Genomic DNA, 18,693 nt, shown 5'->3' on the forward strand with positions numbered 1-18,693 from the left:
ACAGTGAATACTCTCGAACATCTACATTTATGGTAAGGGTACACAACTGTACCATGTTCTTCATGTTTCATTGTTGAAGTCATCACCTGTGGGAGGATTCCCAAGGCTGAGGAGAGGGGTGAAAGGAAAGGTTGGAGTCCTAGGCATGGGACAGCAGGCCTTGCAGAACTGCAGAGGCAAACCCTGCCCTAGACTTAGAAAAAAGAGGTAGGTGGTAATGCTTTGTAAAGGTATGGACAGAGGTCCAGGTGGCAGCTTCCAAGATGTCCCTGGTGGGGACTCCTCTGGGGAAGGCTGTGGAAGCGACGGCTGCTCTAGTGGAATGGGTACAGATAGATTTAGGGGGGGTTCCCATGTAGTCTGTAGCAAAAATGGATACAGTGTGATATCCTTTTGGAAATGGTTTGTTTGTTTGGAAATGGCCTTCCCCTCTGCCCCAGGGGGAAAGCTGACAAGTAGTTGGGTCTGTTTTTCTGAAAGGTTTAGTCCGGTCCAGATATTATCTGAGCTGTCTGTGCACGTCTAGCGAGTGTAGAATTCTTTCCCCCTTGTTTTGGGGGTTGGGAAAAAAGGTGGGTAGGTGTATGGCCTAGTTAAGGGTCACATCAGATACCACCTTGGGCATAAAGGAGCCCTGTCTCCATGGAAAATGATGAAGGGCTCAACAGCCATGACAGCCTGAAGCTCTGATACCCTTTCTGGCTGAGGTGATAGCTAGTTTTAAGGCAGTCTTCCAGGATAGGTATTTCAATTCTGTAAAGTAGCAGGTTGAAAAGGAGGTAAGGTTAGTTTTTCTAGAACATAATTCAGGTCCCAGGGTGGCGTGGGAGGCCTGATATTAGAAGCCCCTCTGAGGAATTGCTTAATCAAAGGATGAGAGAAGAGGGGTGGGTCTGAATCGAAATGGGCAGAAATGGCTGAGGCATGGATTTTAATAGAAAAGAAAGAGAGGCCACGATTGAGCATCTCAGCTAGGTAATCCAAGGTAAGAGGGATGGAACGATGGGAGGTACTGGCACCTTTGGATTGGCTCCCAGAGCAGAATCTTTTCCATTTTCCTGCATATAATTTTGGCCCTTCTGGACTCTGTAGGTTCATAGGTAGGTACTAGGCTATCTGCCCGAGGGCATTTATAAGCCTAGCCAGAGTGTGTCAGCTTTCACCACCCCATTGATTAATTAACTGAGCCTCTGTCAAGAAGAGCCAATGAAGTGATCTCAGGGGGTGTATTTTCTGTTACCCATCCACTCGTCAAGGTTTCTCTTGAACAGTGTTGGTGAGGGGCTCTGCCTAATGTAGCTAGGAATTTTGTTCCAAAGCATGGGGAGTCTCTGTGACAGGAATCTATCCCTCCAGCATGTTCTATTTATTGTTGTGGCGAGGTTTAGCTCACTAGAGTGAGTGGATCGCAGTGACTTGGATTGGCTTTGTAAGTCAGACCGATATCACCTCTGAGTAAGCGATATGCCACTGAGTACAGCCGGAGTTTTTCCAGTCGGGCTGCATAGGACATATGTTTGAGGCCAATAATCCTCTTGGTGAGGTACTTTTGTGGTCTTTCCAGCTGCTGGAAGTGTCTTGTGAGGTACATCCCAAATGGGGCATTGTACTCTATGATGGGTCTGATGAGTGACGAGTAGAGGGGCACTATAACCTCGTTATTTCTAGATGCGAACCCTTTAGTAATTAGATGGGCTACATAGGATTTCCTAACTACTTTGGCAATATGATTGTAAAAGGAGAGATTACTATCTACCTGGGTCCCCAGATCTCTTATTACCTCTTCTGTATTAAGGGGACTGCCATCTATGTGGCAATTCATGGGTGTTTTGTTTTCCCCAAACGGGATGACTATGCATTTTTTGGCATTTAGCTTGAGACCATGACTTTGACACCAGGTGTCCGTCTCAGTAAGGCCCTTTTGGAGAACGTCTGTCAGCCGAAGAGTCAATTATGGCTCCCAGTTTGCAGTCATCGGCGAACTTGGTTAGCCATAGTCCACCTGTGTTTGCCTATACTTCTGAGAAGTATATGCCGAACAGTAGGGGTCCCCAGGACTGAGCCTTGTGGGGCACCACTTGTGACTGGTTTAGAGTTAGACCTGGACCCGCTATTCTTACCGTGTGAGTTCTGTCTGTAAGCCAGTTGGCAACCCATCTCATGACGTATGGGTTTATGTTCAGGCTGGTGAGTTTTTCTATAACTCCCGAGTGGGGAATGGTGTCAAAAGCCTTGGCGAGGTCAAGGTAGGCTGTGTGAACCACCTACTCCTCATCTATGGCCTTGGTAACGGTCTTGAAGAAGTCAACCAGGTTTAGTAGGCATGATTTGCCCTTAAAGCCGAACTGGGTCGGGTCAAGTATTTGGAGGTTCCCAATGTCTTTGTTAATGAGTTCCATGATGATGCGCTCCATAGCCTTGCAGACCAGGCTAGTCAGGCTTATGGGGAGATAGTTACCAGGGTCAGTTGTGGCCCCTCCTTTGTGGAGTGGAATAACCGTTGCTGTGCGCCATTCTATGGGCACACAGCATGTGGAGAGGCTGAGGTTGAACAGTGTATTTACGTGAGGGGTTAGTTTGTTCTGTAGTTCATGCAAAATGCTGCCTGGGACACCATCTGGCCCCATTGATGCTGTGCTTTTGGCTTTTGAAAGGGCTGTTTTCACCTGTGCGTCTGTGATTTCCGGGACACTACACTTTTCCGGTATTGTTGTGGGCCCTTTTGGGGGTGAGAGGGGGATGAAGATTGCACTGAATCTATCTGTCAAGATGTTGGCAATATCAGTAGGTTCAGTATATTTTGTGCTATTTTGCACTAGCTCAGAGCATATCTGCGAGTTGCCACTTAGATTCTTGATATAGCTAAAGAAGGCTTTGTGGTTATCTTTCGAATCCTTGGCTATTTTTCTTTCGAAGTTAGCCTTGGATGATTTTTATGAGGGACCTTAGTTTTTTACTGATACTGATCAGGGATGTCTTTCCTTCTTGGAATTTGCTTTTTTCTGAACTAGTTTCCTCCTTCTATTGTATAGCCTGTTTATGGCAGGGGTCCACCAGACTGGTTTCCTTCTCTTAGGGGAGTGAGTCTTGGTTTTGCTACGGATGGAACGATCCATGCATCCTTGTAGGTGCTCACGGAGTGCATTTGTAAAGGTTCCTGCATCTTGGACACTATTATCCTTTAGCATGGGGACTGTGAAACTTACCACCTCTGTCTTAAGTAAGGTGAAGTTTGCTATAGAAATGTTTTTCACTGTTTCCTTGGTTGGGGGTGGTGGTGTGGTGTGGGCATCCAGAGTGATTAGTTTATGGTCTGATCTAACCAGTGACGGGTTGACCTCCGGTACGGAACACCTGTTGCCCGTGTTGGTGATGACCAGGTCCAATATGTTTTCACCTCTAGAAGGTAGGGAAGTTTACCAGCTGATCCAGGGCATTTGAGTTGATAAATTCCAGGAAGCGCTGGACCTGGGAGTTTGTACTTGAGTAGTTTTCCCAGTTAACGGCAGGGTAATTGAAATTGCCCAATATCAGGGTGTTCAGTAGGACCTTCATGTTTTCCAGTGTCTCCAGAAAGGCGGAGTGGTGGTCCTGGGTCATGGAGGGTGATCTGTAGCAGGCCACAATTTGCATTGCAGATTTGCCCGATGTTAGTTGCACATGGATGATCTCAGAGGTATCATGCTGTGCCACTAACCTGGAGGTGTAAGTATCCTTGATGAATACGGATACACCCCCTCCTTTTGTGTTTCGGTCTATGTTCTGTGGCCGAAATGTGTGGTATGAGTTGTAGCCCGGTAGTGCTGGGGTACTCTGTGGAGCCTTGAACCAGGTTTCAGTTACTGCACAGATGTCAATGTTCTCCATACCGAGGAGTGCTTCCAGTGCGTGCATTTTGAGATTTAAACTCCTGGCGTTGAGTAGCATAACCCTAATTTTTTAATTTGTGCTGTTTACGGAGGTGTGTTTGACTTTTGAGCCTTGCCTATAAAAGGCACTATGGGGGCAGCAAGAGCTTGGCCTTGATGTCTAGGACCTATTTGCTTAACAGGGACTCCTTGTTGGCTTTTAAGGTGTAAGCCATGCTGAGAGATTGAGAGTCTGGGTGCAGTATCTTCCCCTTCCCCTGGGTCAACAGGTCCGAGATCAGGGGAAGCTGTTTGGTGGGCTGCAAGGTCAGGCTACGCAGTAAGGAGTACGAATGCGGTCTTGGCCAATCTGGAGCAATGAGGATGGCCTTTGGCCTCTCCTCCCTTATTTTGATCAGTACCTTTGGAATAAGGGGCAGAGGAGGGAAAGCGTACACAAACATGGAGTTCTAGGGGAAGGTCAAGGCATCCACCTTTCACGTTAGGAGGTGATACTCCCCGTTACAGAACTTTTGCAGCTGGTAGGTGAGGTGCGAAGCAGAGAGATCCACTTCTGGTGTCCCCCACTCCTGAGTGATTTGCAAAAAGATTTCCTTGTTGAGCTGCCATTTGTGGGGGTCCAGTAAGTTTCTGCTTAAGTGGTCTGTCAGGGTGTTGTTGACCCCTGGTAGGTATTGGGCAATTAAGTGTAGACCCATGGAGGTGGCTGTAAGCCAGGGGCTCATGGCTAACCTGCACAGGGGGTAAGATTGCCCCCCCCCCCCGTTTGTTGATATACCACATTACAGTGGTATTGTCTGTTTTTATAAAAAGAACCCCTGGCCTAAGATGGGGTTTGAAAGATGTGAGAGCCTTCTGTACTGCCATCATTTCTTTCTGACTGATGTGCAAGTGAAGTTGCTGGGCATCCCAAAGACCTTGGGTGCACCTGCCTGCTAGGTGAGTGCCCCAAGCAATGTCTGAAGCATCGGTGGTGATGGTCTGGCCGGTAGGGCGGAGGATGAAGGGAAGACCCCTGTTCCTGGTACAGGTCTGTGCCTACCAGAGAAACTCGGCCCTTATACATGGGATCAGAGGGAGAGAGGACTCTAGGGACTGAGAATGCTGGCACCAAAGGTTCTGTAGATACCACTGAATTTTTCTCATGTGAAGCCTGGCCAGACGTCAGACTACAGGCGACTACAACCGACACAAAAAAACATTTACTCTGGTATTCGGGCCAGCCAAGGGCTACCACAGCAGAGATAACCCACAGGTGATGACTGCAACAGTGAAATACGAAGAACATCCTAGCGATAGCTGAATGACTTGAGCAGGAGGGTATGAAACAGATTAGGGAAGTTACTGTGCATACCACCTTTATGAAACTCCCCTAAGAGAAGACAAAAGAAGCACCCCCCCACAGACATACAAACATATGCCTACAGAAAGGTTCAAGGGATATTAACAGAGGAGCCTCCAGATAAAGTGAGCAAATCAGATGAAGAGCAAAAAAGACACAAAGACTTTAGTACACAAGGGCAGAAGACCTTGCCTTCCATCTGATGGATAACCTGTACCTCTCTAAGGCATGAAAAGGGAAGGAATGGACTGTGGAACAGCTGTTAGCAAGTGGTGATTTTTCTTCTCTGTCCATAAAAAAAATCACCTTACTATTTTAAACTAGAATTCTGAGCATTCTGATAAGTATACAGAACCAAGCATGATACTTCTTTAAGTAGTACTGTGAGAAAAAGTGGCTGCCCTGTAGAAAAATATGAACACGTATGAGAGGAGTGGAACAGTTCCTTAATTAGGAGAGCAAAGCCTAGGAACAATAAATGAGCAAAATCTTATCAGATACTTTGGAAGAGTAAAAAGAAAAAACAAGACACAAACCTGTGATGCTGGTATGCCCAGTGATGCATGGGCCTCAAATGTCAGAGATTAACACAATTAGACTAAACCACACCTAAGGACAGAGTGAATCAGACTCCCTAAACAAGGTCCTTACAAGGCAGTCTCCTCAAGAAAGCCTGCATCAGACTACAAACCAAAGTTCTAGCAAGTGATCAGCTCAAAGACCCTGCATCAGACTCTTAAACAAGGTCTTAAGATGGACAAGAGACTCTCTTAGTGAGGGTTGAAAGCTCTTGAGTCTGGAAAAATGTAAATAAAGACACATACAAGATCAAAGAACACTCCAGCGTCACCCTTAATACTGCTAGTATACTGTCTAGGAGCATTTTAGCAGAAGGAAAGACACACTGTCAAATGAAACATTCTGTTATAGAACTAAAAGTGCCCCTACTAGAGCATGCCATCATATGACAAAGATTAATAAGTTATCAACAATGAAATCTAAACAGAAATGCATTACACTGGGTATGTCACAGGGTCAGACCAGGTACTTGGAGGGATGTCCTACACAATCGCTATGCTGGAGAAGAGAGGAGAAAGATGGAAAGCACAAGAGGTGACAGCAAGGCCAACCTCATTGCTAGAGACACCATGTCCCTGTAAACCAATAAATCTGAAAGGACTGGATAGTCAAACATAAAAAAAATGTAGGTGTTAAGATTATCAAGTACCACCAAGCCAAGAGGAGACAAGAAATCAGTACTACATTTCCTCTATCTAGGTCCTCAAGGTTGAGGTATCTAGAGGTCCTTAAAACCTCACCAAACATCACTAAGAATCACAACAACACAGGAAGACAAGAAACCCGGAGTTTAGACCAAAATCTGTACAAAAACATTTCTCAAGTATCAACAGAGTATCTGAGGATTAACAGTTGTCAACACAAGATCCCCAAAATAACAGAACAGAAGAGATTACGACTGATGCCAAACAAAACAGATGGATTCAAGGTTGACCATTTAGCTGCCAGCAACCACATTCATGGGAATCTGTGAACCCCCACAAGGATGTCATAGTTGAGAAGGTAGAGATTATAGCCCACAGTGAACAAAGTTGGCCCCACTAAGGCAAAGACTGACCTCAAAATAGTAAGCTCCGAGGAGATCTCAGGAATGAAAAGAGCAGAAGCCAAGAGTGCTGAGGATGAACCTGTACAGGATAAGACCAATGTAGAAGGAACCCATTGCCTCCAAGGGATCTTTGGGCTGGTAGAGGTGTGGATGAATCAGACAGCATTAATGTCAATCACATGGATGTCAACATTGACCTTGAAGGATACATCTATGGTTGAATAAAGTTGAAATGAAGTCAACAGTGTAGAAGCTGACCCTGACAAAGCAAGGGAAAATTACTGAAGGACCCACTGACCATTAATAGCAACTACAGAGCAGTACCAGGTATAAAGTATCCACCTATTACCAGAACGAAAAGAAGGCTGGTGAGAGGACCAGAAGCAAACTTACAGTTGAAAAGCAACCATAGGAAAAAAAAAAGCATATACAGCAGTGACCTTTAAGTTGCAAGGATACAACAATTCTCCCAACTGAAATATAAATTTATATATATATATATATATAAATTTATATATATATATATATATATATATATATATATATATATATATAAAATAAAACGGCTAAAAGACTCGTAGGTTCATAGGTTGGTACTAAGTTATTGGCCCTAGGGCCTATACAAGCCTATCCATAACAATTCCCTGGCTATTTCTTCCCAGCATATTTACTTTCCTGGTCCCCTGTCTACCTGTATGAGTTGCTCAGTTTTGGCCTAGTGTCCACTTCAGTGAAGGCATATCTCTTAGACATTTTGAGCAGTCTGCCACTTTCCTCTTTGTATCCAGTCAAACAAGTTTTGAAATGGACTTTGCATATCAGAGCAAGAAAAAAAAGTTGGCTCTTTCTCAAATTGTGTTTTGGAAAAGTTAACCTCCCTTTGAGCCTACAGACAGCTCTCCTGTAAATGTTTTTAACCTGGAAGATGTCCTTATGGGTAATTTTGACTTTTGTTAGATGGGTATGTTAATTACAGACCCTCGTGTCTATTCAGCGTTTCTTTATTTTTTTTTTCCATAATTCAGTTCTGTTATTGTAGTCATGGCAAAATTCTTCCTGCCACATCTTCAGCTTTCTGGAAAAGGCTGAACTCTAGAGCTATTCTAAAACCAGGTAATTGGTCCTCAGTTCAAACATTACAAACTAGACTGTAATTTCAGAGCCAGAACAGGCATCTGTAGAAGTGTTCTTTAGGGAAACTCTGGTCTACCTTCATCCACCTTAACTTCTTGAGGCAGTTGTCCCCTATGTAATGGCTACAGCAACAGTGATCATATGAAGAACATAGAACAGTTTTATAGCTAACTTTCCATAACTGTCAGTGTTCATATAGATCACTGCTGCAGTACTGATACCCTCCCTTCACCCTCCTGAATAATCTTTTCCCTGGCTAGGTTGGGGTATCTTCCTCTTTCTTTCACGTAGAACCCTAGGCCTCTGCCTCCCTTTTTAAAGCTCTGAGATTTGATGTAGCCATAAATCCCTATTGCACAAGTTCTTCCTGTCTACTAAGAGTAGACATACAGTGAATGATGGAGCCTGAAGCTCTGTACACTCTGGGCATGTATGGTATCTTAGACAGGACACATCCAATATATAATGACTTTTTACAACAGTAATCTGTTTAAACATTAACTGAGATGAAGCTGGAAGTTTCGTTATCTTTGTCCTGTAGTATTGAGACTAGCATGTACTTAGTCAATCTGGATCATAATACTTTCCAGGCTACCATAGCCCCACCCCTATCACCACAATGCACAGTGCCTGAAGACCCACTTCCAGATCTGTTAAGCAGTGGTTGCAATCAACAACTTTGAAAAATTACCCTAAGATATTCAGCTGTTTTTGTTAACTTCTAGTGGGTATTTTTCCCTTATTTTTTGAAGCAGTGTGTCTTTTGGATTAACATTCAAGGTCAATCTGTTCCTTTTCATTTTTAGAATATCTTTCCTGTCAGATCAGATGTTTCCTTAGTTATCATCCCCTCCTCTGCTTCTTTTCCCACCATTTTGGACTGTGTTTGTGTTTTTTCCCATGCTTTTAGTGAGATTTCTTGTCTATAACTCTTTCTTGCTACGGGTTTTGGTTTGTAATTTAATATACTTTGGAAATGAAAATTTACAGGGCAGTTATTTTGCATTTCTACTTTTATTGATAGTTTAGAATTTTCTTATCTACTGCAATTTGTTATGTTAAAAATGGTTGCAGTTTCTTCAAATGCACTGATGTTTGATGTTTTGCCTTTTTTTTCCTCAATCGAACCATATTTCCGGAACTTGCGTGAAAGATATTCTCCACTCAGTGTGCTTTATTCTAAAGATGCATTTTATTCTTCAACAGAAAGCTAATTAAAACATTCTGTTTGTAACTTAATGCACTCAATAGTTTCTGTCCTAAAGTAAGAGTCGGCTCCAGGCTACATTTTTTTTTTGTGCTCACTGCTCAGACTTTCAGTATAAATTTTTCATGCAGACTCTGTTACCATCTGCTGAGTTTAATGGTTTTGTTTTCTGATGCATACTGTATCCACGGTGAATCATTGTTGGTTGATATTTCTAAGCTATATATGTTGGTCAGCAGAGGTAACTGTTGCCATCCTGTTGTTGTTTGTCTTTCGGCTTTTCCCGGTTAGGGGTCACCACAGCGGAAATCCGGTCCGCTAATGATTGGCAGTTGGTTTTTATGGTGTCGAGTTGCCAGCCCGACGCCCAACCTTCAACTAAGGCACGCCCATTCAACGCATGTCTTTCGAACGCCCTCTCGACTGCGGGGAGGACATGCAGACTCCACACAGAAGGCACTCCCAATCCAAGCTGAGAATCGAACGGGAGAACCTCTTGCTGTGAGGCAACAACGCTACCGCTGCACCACCGCAGAAACCATGGTTTAATACAGTTTTGTTTTATGCTGAGATGTTTAGCTGTGTACCTTTTTCTTAAGCAGCATTCCTTTTAAAGAATGTATCTGTTGGTTGAGCTTATTCTGATTTGGCTCTATTTAGTAATATACTGTGCATATGGAAGAGTGGCATTCAATTCTGCTACATTTTACTATTGCTTGCTTGCTGTTTTTTCCCAACTCTGGCTTGTCTGGCAGACATGCGTGGTGTGGCACAGTATTTACCACTACTCCCAACACTTAACCTTGATCCCACTCACCAGTCCTGTTCTGTCTGACGAGAGGTTGTTTTTTGGTTTGGGTTTCAGACTGTAACTGTGTGGGTGTGTGTCATTTTATTGAAACTCAGTTTACTGCAACTCAGATCCAGCAAAAACAGTTCAAATGTTTTTTTTTTTTTTTCTGGCAGTGTGGATCAACAGATGTTTAAAACTATCATTATTGATTAATTTAAAAGTTTTTGAGTAGCTTTCCAGATGTTAAAAAGTTGTTGGGGAAAAGCCCTATTTTGTTTACAAGAAGGGCAAGTTTCAAGATTTATTTTGAATCTAAGCTGGGTCCACCTTATAAGTTAGGAATGTTTAAATGTTTCAGTTGCAACTTTTGTAATTATTTGTTTACTGAAATTACTAAACTTAAAGAATACACACATTAGAATTAAGGGCAGGTACTCCTGCAAGTTTGTGGTTTACCTAGTCATTTGCCTGTCTTGTGAGGCTTTTTATGTGGGTAGAACCACTAGAGAGTTGAATGAAAGAATCTGAGCATCAGTATGCTATTAACATCAAAGATGAGAAAAATGCTCAAAGTAAATATTGCAATCAAGGCAACTGTCTAGGAATGTTTAAAGTTGTTGTTTTAGAACAAATTAAAAATTATGAGAACTCTTTTGATGCTAAAGAAGAGCTTGATTAGAAAGAGTATCTGTGTCAATTAAGACTAGATGTCTGCCATCTGCCCGGATTAAATGATAAAGAAAATTTTAAATTTTATTTTAAAAGGAAGAACCTTGGGCACTAATTGTCATTAAGTCATGTGACTTTTAATTACTTTATAAAGGGTATGTTTGAAATGTTTCATTCAGTCTGAAGAAGTCCTGTGGAAGGACAAAACCACTTACTTAATGTTTAGAGTTACGAAGATAAAATTGCCAAAGATTCCAAGGACAGCCACAAGACATTCTATAGTTATGTTAAGAATCTAAATGGCAATGCTCAGATCTACTCTGCGCTACAACAGAATGACAATAAATATACTGATCCCAAGGATATTGCCAATATCCTGGCAGATCGATTCATTGCCAACTTCACCCCCCCCTCTCACCCCCTAAAGGGCCCATCTCAGTACCAAAAGATTGCCAAATTCCGGTAATCACGGCCACACAGGTAAAAAAACGCATTCTCCAAAGCTAAGAATACAGCATCCATGTGACCAGATGACATCCCGGGTTGTGTACTACATGAACTACAAAATGAACTGGCACCTCACCTAAGTGTCATGTTTAATCATAGCCTCACCTCAGGCTTCATGCCCAATGAGTGGCACACAGCTACAGTTATCCTACTCCACAAGGGGTGATCCACCTTGGATCCCGGGAACTAATGTCCCATCAATCTGACTTGCCTGATCTGCAAAGCCATGGAATGCATTATCATGGAACTTGTAAACAAAGACATTGGCAACCTTCAAACAGTGGACCCCACCCAGTTTGGTTTCGTAAAGGGCCAATCTTGTCTCCTCAGCCTGACTGACTTCTTCGAATCAGTCTCCAGAGCCGTGGACAAGGGTAAGGCGGTCCACACAGCCTATCTAGACCTTGCCAAGGCCTTCAACACCATACCCCACTCTGAAATAATTGATAAACTTACTAAGCTGGGCATTAATCCCTCCGTCACTCAGTGGGTTGCCAACTGGCTTGCTGACAGAACCTACAAAAAGTAGCCGACTCAAAATCCAGCTCCAGACAAGTGACAAGCGGAGTACCTCAGGGTTCAGTCCTGGGGCCGCTCTTGTTTGGCATCTACTTCTTTGAAGTACAGGCCAGCACTAAGGGACTGTAACTAACAAAGTTTGCAGATGATGGCAAACTGGGAGCCATTATTGAATCCCCAAATGATGTGGATATTCTATAAAAGGGCCTTACAGAAATGGATGCTTGGTGTCAGAGCCATAGGCTCAAGCTTAATGCCAAGAAATGTATAGTTATTCCCTTTGGGAAAAACATGTACCCATGAATTACCACACAGGTGGCAGTACACTAAATACCGAAAGTGTGATGAGAGACTTGGGGACACTGGTGGACAGTGGTCTTACCTTCGATAACCACATTGCCACAACAGTCAGTAAATCCTTCTATGTGATGCACCTTATCACTAAGGGCTTTTCATCCAGAAAAAAGGAGGTCATTGTCCCACTGTACTCATCCCTCATTAGACCCATTATAGAGTACAACACCCTATTTGGTATGTACCTCACAAGACATCTGCAACAGCTGGAAAGGCCGCAGAAATACCTCACTAAAAGAATCACAAGCCTAAAGCAGATGCCCTATGCTGACAGTCTAAAAAAAAAAACTCCAGCTATAATCTGTGGCATATTGTCTACTCAGAGGCAATCTCTGCTTAACATACAAGGCCATGTCAAACCCTGAGCTGTTGGACATGCTCCACTTAAAGAAATCCCAATCCCTCAGAGTCACACACCCCAGGGATCTAAACCTTGTCATCACAATGAACAAAACATGCTGGAGAGATAGGTTCCTGACCCAGAGCCTCCCCATATGGAACAGACTTGCCTATACATGTCAAGCAGAGCACCTCCTTGGCCCTCTTCAAAAGGAACCTTGATGATTGGATGAGAGACAGGAAATTCACCCTGGGCATCACGTCAGTCGCCCTACTAGACAGGGGTCCAGGGAAGTAAATATTGCGGGAAGAAATATCCAGGGAATTGTTATGGCTAGGCTTGTATAGGCCCCTAGGGTTGACAGCCTAGTACCAACCTATAAACAGGATATATTACTGTGCCGCTAAATTATTAACAGATACAATTCGACTACAAGAACACAGAGTAGCAAGGGAAAGGAAGAGCAGAAATTGAATACCATCACGGAAGTATTGAACAGAGAAAACTATAAAGCAATTAAGACAAGAAGGGTCACTGTTAGAAGAGTTATCAACAAAAATACTCAGAAAGATAGACATAAAAGTAACACACAGTATCAGAACAGATGAGGATCTATCATGCATTATTGCAAATAAACTAAAAATCTCAGCACAGGCAGAAAAACTTAGAAGATATGCAGACAAATATAAAGGAAAAGTACAAAATAAGCAATTTATTTATGACCCAAAAAGTTCTATAGAGAACTGTGAAACAAGGCAAAAGGAAATGAAAGACCACCCAGAAAAAACAAGAAATATATACATTTTGGAGAAATATCTGTAAAGATCCTGTGGAACATAAAGTTGCAAAATGGACAGAAGTAAGAGAGAATAAGAAGTTCAAATGTACAGGATATGAAATGGGATGAAGTAATGGCCAGGGAGACTGAAATAAAGTTAAGAAAATCATCCAATTGGAAAACCCCAGGCCCAGATGCAGTACCTAACTTCTGACTAAAAGAATTAACATCTTTGTATGAAGACTTAGCCATGCTAAAGAAGTATTTATATGCACACCCTGAACAGACACCAGCCTGGTTAACAGGAAAAATGAGGCTCCTACTTAAGAGTGAACCTGCAAGTTATCCTAAAAATTATAGATCAATAACTTGCCTTCCGACAACATATAAACTAGACACTGGAACTGATGGCAACAGTTTACAGTCATTTAGAAGAAAAATCAAACATAGCAACAGAACAAAAGGGTAATAAAAGAAACTCATATGGAACAAAGTATCATTTGTTGTTAAAGTGATAATGGAGAACTGCAAAAAGGGGAATAATCTAAGTATGGCATGGACTGATTACAAAAAAAATTTTAAAGTATCCCACATTCATGGATAAGAGTGTGCATAAAAATGTACAAGATACATTCTGCACTGATCACTTATATTACAGTGACCATGATCAGTGGCAGACCACTTTGCAATTAAGCCATGATAAAGGACAAATTATTATTAAAGGGATAAAAATTCAAAGGGGGATATTTCAGAGTGACTCCCTGTCACCACTGCTATTCTGTCTTACCCTTAACCCACTAAGCTGTCTACTTAACACATTAGGCCATGGCTATAATTTGGGTCCTAGAAAACAACAAAGTGCAAGGAGCCCTCATATTTTTAAGGATGATTTAAAACTTTATAGTTCATCAGATGAGGAACTGAAAGCACAACTGCAAGTGGTTAAAACTTTTTCAGATGATATAAGAATATCATTTGGTCTTGATAAATGTGCAAAAGCAACCTTTAAAGCAGGAAAGCTGCAGCACCAAGAAAACAATTTTGGGACACAAATGTGATATAAAAGAACTTGAGCAAGAGAAGGTGTATAAATATTTGGTAATTGATGAAAAAAACAGCATTGACATCTAGGAGTAAAGTCCAAGCTATAAACCAATTTGCTCTTCCTATCTTAACGTACAGCTCTGGAGTGACTGATTAACCTGTCCAACATGTTTTGGGGTCAGACAGGAAAACAAGAAGGATGCTTCATGCTCATCAAATGATTTATAAAAATCAGTGCATGCCAAGATTATATATCTCACATTCTGAAGGAGGTATGGGTTTCCTCGAAATTAATTACATGCATAGATCTGTAATTATGGGACTGCACACTTATCTGTTGACTCCACAAGACCCAAATGTAATGAAAGTTCTTAAACACGGGGAGAACGTCTAAGATGATGTCCCTGTTTAGTTTAACAGGAGCATACTGGTGTCAATTGGGAATGGAAATCAAACCAGAAATAGAAAAAAATCAGGCAGCAATTGAGTGTGCCAAAAAACAAAAGAAAGAATATAAGGTGAAGGATCAGATGAGAATGTGGAAAATACATAAATATAGCTGCAAGTATAGGAAACTCTTGGAACAACCTTATGTTGATCAGGATCGAATGCAGGAATGGCTAAGGTGAGGTGAATTTAAAACAAAAAAATGAAAGATTAATACTGGTGGCCCAAGATAGTGGACTACATACACATTGGTTTACAAAGTCCATTGAACATGTGGGAGAAAAGGACAAATGTAGGTTTTGTAAAACAGAACTGGAAACAGTCGCACATCTTGTAGCTGGTTGTGATATACTAATGGCAGAAGGATTGTATACTGAAAGGTATAACAATGTGGAAAGACTGTTGCATTGGGGATTGTGCAAACATTATGGTACTGAAGTGGCTGAAAAACACTAGAAACACGCGCCACAAAGCATCATAGAAATGATAAAGTTTATATCTCATGGGATCAGCCACTACCTATAGATGCGAGAAAACCAGATATAGTAATCCATGAAAAGAAAACAAAAGTAGCATTGATTAGTGAAATTTCTACACCCAGTGAGTGATTACAGTGTCTTGTGTACAGAGACGCACAAAGTCATAAAATACCAGGATTTGCAGGTGGGAACAAGGGCAATGAGGAAGAAGGATACCCAGACAGTTCCAGTAGTAACAGGGGCAAAAGGCCTTGTAAAAAAAAAGAATTTACAGTCATACTTGGTTAATGTTACCAGAACATGTAAACTCCATACGAATTGCAGGAGACGTCATTACTGGGCACATTGCAGGTGCTGCAAAGAGCACTACTGGCTAACATCAAAGATTGAAACAATACTAATTTCATGAACTTTAATCGTACTTTGGCTTAGAAATGGGGTCTATTCCAGTCAAGGTAGAGGTCTATTCCCAACATGGTATTAGAACCCCAAAAGACTTGGAGAAATTAGAAAAGATTCTATACAAATGAAAAGTGTACTAATTGTTTCTCTGAAATCGTAGCCGATTACCAAATTACATTAAAGCATGCACTAGTTCAGCCTGGATACTTATTATAGGCGCAATGACACTTACTATGGGAACAGCTCTTTTGGCATATTGGCAGGCTAGAAGGGGATTAATGCCCATGCCAGAAATCTTTGTATGTATACATGTAACCATATGGAAACACTAGACTTGGCAATGTCAAGAGTCTGCATATGTGGGCTAGAGGCAAAAAAAGCTTTGAGTTTTGACACGTCTGTATGTCCCTCATACTAGCATACGAACATGTGAGCAAGCAGCGTTAAGTTTTGTAGACTGACTGAACATATGGTATCTTTGGCAGAATACATCCTATACCCAATGGCTATTGCAACAGTGATCTAATGAAGAAGATCCATGAGAAATCTAAAGTCTTGGAATGGACAGTCAAAGGAGAAGAAATCAAATAGCAGCTGAAAAAGGACAACAAAAGCCTGAATAAATACCCCTTCACAAAGAAAGGGAGTGGTCCTTGTAAACATGTCTTATACCAAATGAAAAATAGGCAGAGTTTTTATCTTTGCAAAATTGTCTAGAAAGGTGTGTTGTGGACTTTGTTGCTGAATGAAGCTAGTTCTACTGATACTACTTACTCTGTCCTCTTCAGAGTACATCAGATCCACAAATCCTACACCAAAGCTGCGATCAGAAAAAGCAGCATCACTCTTCTGAGGGCCCCTGATCTGCAGCTATTTTCACAAACCATATTTAGTGTTTTTTTCTGTTAAGTGTACATAAGAAGATGCATACAAACATATCATTAATGCAGTTTTATGCCCCTTTTTCCTCAGACTGAGAATGCAGTAAGTGATGTTTGCTCATTTGATTCATGCTTACCCCAGCATAGAAGTAAAGATGCTCCTCCACTGTCATGTTGTCAAAAAGCACATCATGCTGTGGACACAGTCCCAGGCTTTTTCGAATGAGAACCATGTCATGGGAGATCCCATAGCCATTAATGTAAGCTCTGCCACTTGTTGGAGGATACAAACCTACAGAAATACATAAAAATAGTACCCGTTAAAACTATACTGTAGACAAAGGCTACTTCAGAACTGGTCAGTAATAGATCATACTGCTAGGAGGATAATGCAGACTTCTACATTACTGAAACAACAAATACTTTCTTACCAGATCAACTGATTTACAGGAAGGCCCTCTTTAATGGGTCTTTTATTTTACCCTTTCCATCAAGTTTAAAATTAGCAATTTTTTTTCCTGGAAACTTCCACACTCGGGAGTGCATATGCTCCATAGCAATGAACACTGTGACATCACTCACCTGTTGCATAAATATGTCTATCCCCAGAGCTCACTAGTTCACCACCACTGAGTACCTCCCTGTAACTCAAAAACAATCAGGCTTGACACATTTACTGCTAACAAGTAATATATCAGTACATACTTGTTCAACTTACAAAAACTTCTTGTAAAAATTAAAGCTGGATGGAGGGGCCACTCACCCATAGGGAGATATCCTATCAAGGACAGTCGTTTCAGAGATCAGCTGACTCACTAAGAAATGTATCTGCGACATATCACAGGCAGGACCCTCTTTAATGGGTTCAAAGTCTGTCTCAATCCCAAACAATAACGTACACATTGGAAGGAGCCTGTACAGAAGCTCCGGGACTAAGGTTTTGAAGGCTGAATACTGAAGTTCAAGTCACAACAAAGGAAGTCAGATTCCTTAAATCATGATCAAGACAACAGTGTTTGGTGCAGGTGTGCAAAAAAGACTAGGTGATTGCAAAACAGATGAGCACAATAGAGAAGATAGACAACCCCAAATGGAGAAGGTTCTGACTGCAACATGGACCACTAAGCAAAAGATAAGGCCACAGGCAATCCACTTGAAGAACATTCTTTTAATAGCTCTTCCACCTCACCACAACTGAAGGACCCCACCCAACAGTCAGTCCATCTTAAAGTCAGGTGCCCACATCAGTATATCCTGAACTGGCAAAAACACATCCAGGTTAGGAATGTCTCCTCCTTTCATGGCTTGTGCTCTGCCAAAGTGAAATGGATAGTTCCCAGGGCAACTAAAACACTTTTGAGACGAAAATACAAGTTATGTGCTTACCTCAAAGCTGGATCCTTACTGTCCCTCTCTGTCCAGCTTGATCCTAGCTGGCAACTTTTGCACACAGATGCTTCTCCAGTGCTCAAGCTCAGCTCTCACCCATAACAAAATACAATCCTACAGTCCCTCAGAGTAAGTTTACTCTGATCACATATGTTGGTACTGTGGAGGCATGACAAAGGCTTTGTGTTTACAAGTACCAGGCCTATCCACGTAGGATACTGGCGATTTGGAATGGTGTTGGTAGGAGAGTTGTCACGGCGACTGGAGAGAGACAATAAGGATCCACTGTCATGGTATGTACATAACGTTTGTAATATACTAAATTTCTCTCCTTCTGTCTCAATTGATGGGACATTATTCCCAGCCACTTACTTGCTGGGTGGCACCATGACAGGATACCACCAAGAATGGAACAGCCAAAAGAAGCTCAGCATCTCATACAAGATCAAGTTTACATTTGAAAAAGATACACATTCCTGACCATATTGATGCAGCACAAACATCTACAGAACAGATTAAAAGGCTATGGAATTTGAGAAAGACCTTGTGGAATGTGCTACTGGTTTAGCACCCTGCAGTCTATTACGCACAGAGCAAATGAATATGATACAATCGGAAAACCATCTGGACAGTCACTCCAGACACTTTAGTTCCTAGTCTTAATGGGTTAACTGACACACAGATGCGGTTGTCATTATGTAAGAGTGTTGTCCTGTGAAGCTAGAAAAGTTGTCTGGGAACATCCACTATGAAACATGTATTCTCCTTTGTTTGTGTGAATTGGGAATAAAACTGACAAATGAATGGTTTGGTTCATGGCTGCTTCAAAAATGATTTTAGGAACAAAAGGATTTTGTCTTAGAAAGACTCTGTCTTTATGGAAAACTAGAGGTGGTGATTTGCAAGATAAAG

The 18,693-nt window shown here is 41.8% G+C and overlaps 1 protein-coding gene across 1 annotated transcript in view; it reads right to left on the bottom strand.

Annotated features, from left to right (window-relative positions):
- The window catches only part of ABCA3 (ATP binding cassette subfamily A member 3), a gene marked incomplete in the record, with an annotated part of 1,818,321 nt that overhangs the window by 1,133,117 nt on the left and 666,511 nt on the right, over positions 1 to 18,693 (bottom strand). The window contains 1 exon segment of the mRNA XM_044089258.1: positions 16,530 to 16,684. Coding sequence (XP_043945193.1) covers positions 16,530 to 16,684 — 155 coding nt within the window.

The sequence above is a fragment of the Protopterus annectens genome, chromosome 12.part0 (assembly GCF_019279795.1).
Source record: "Protopterus annectens isolate FY-2018-M chromosome 12.part0, PAN1.0, whole genome shotgun sequence".
Taxonomy (NCBI): Eukaryota; Metazoa; Chordata; order Ceratodontiformes; family Protopteridae; genus Protopterus; species Protopterus annectens.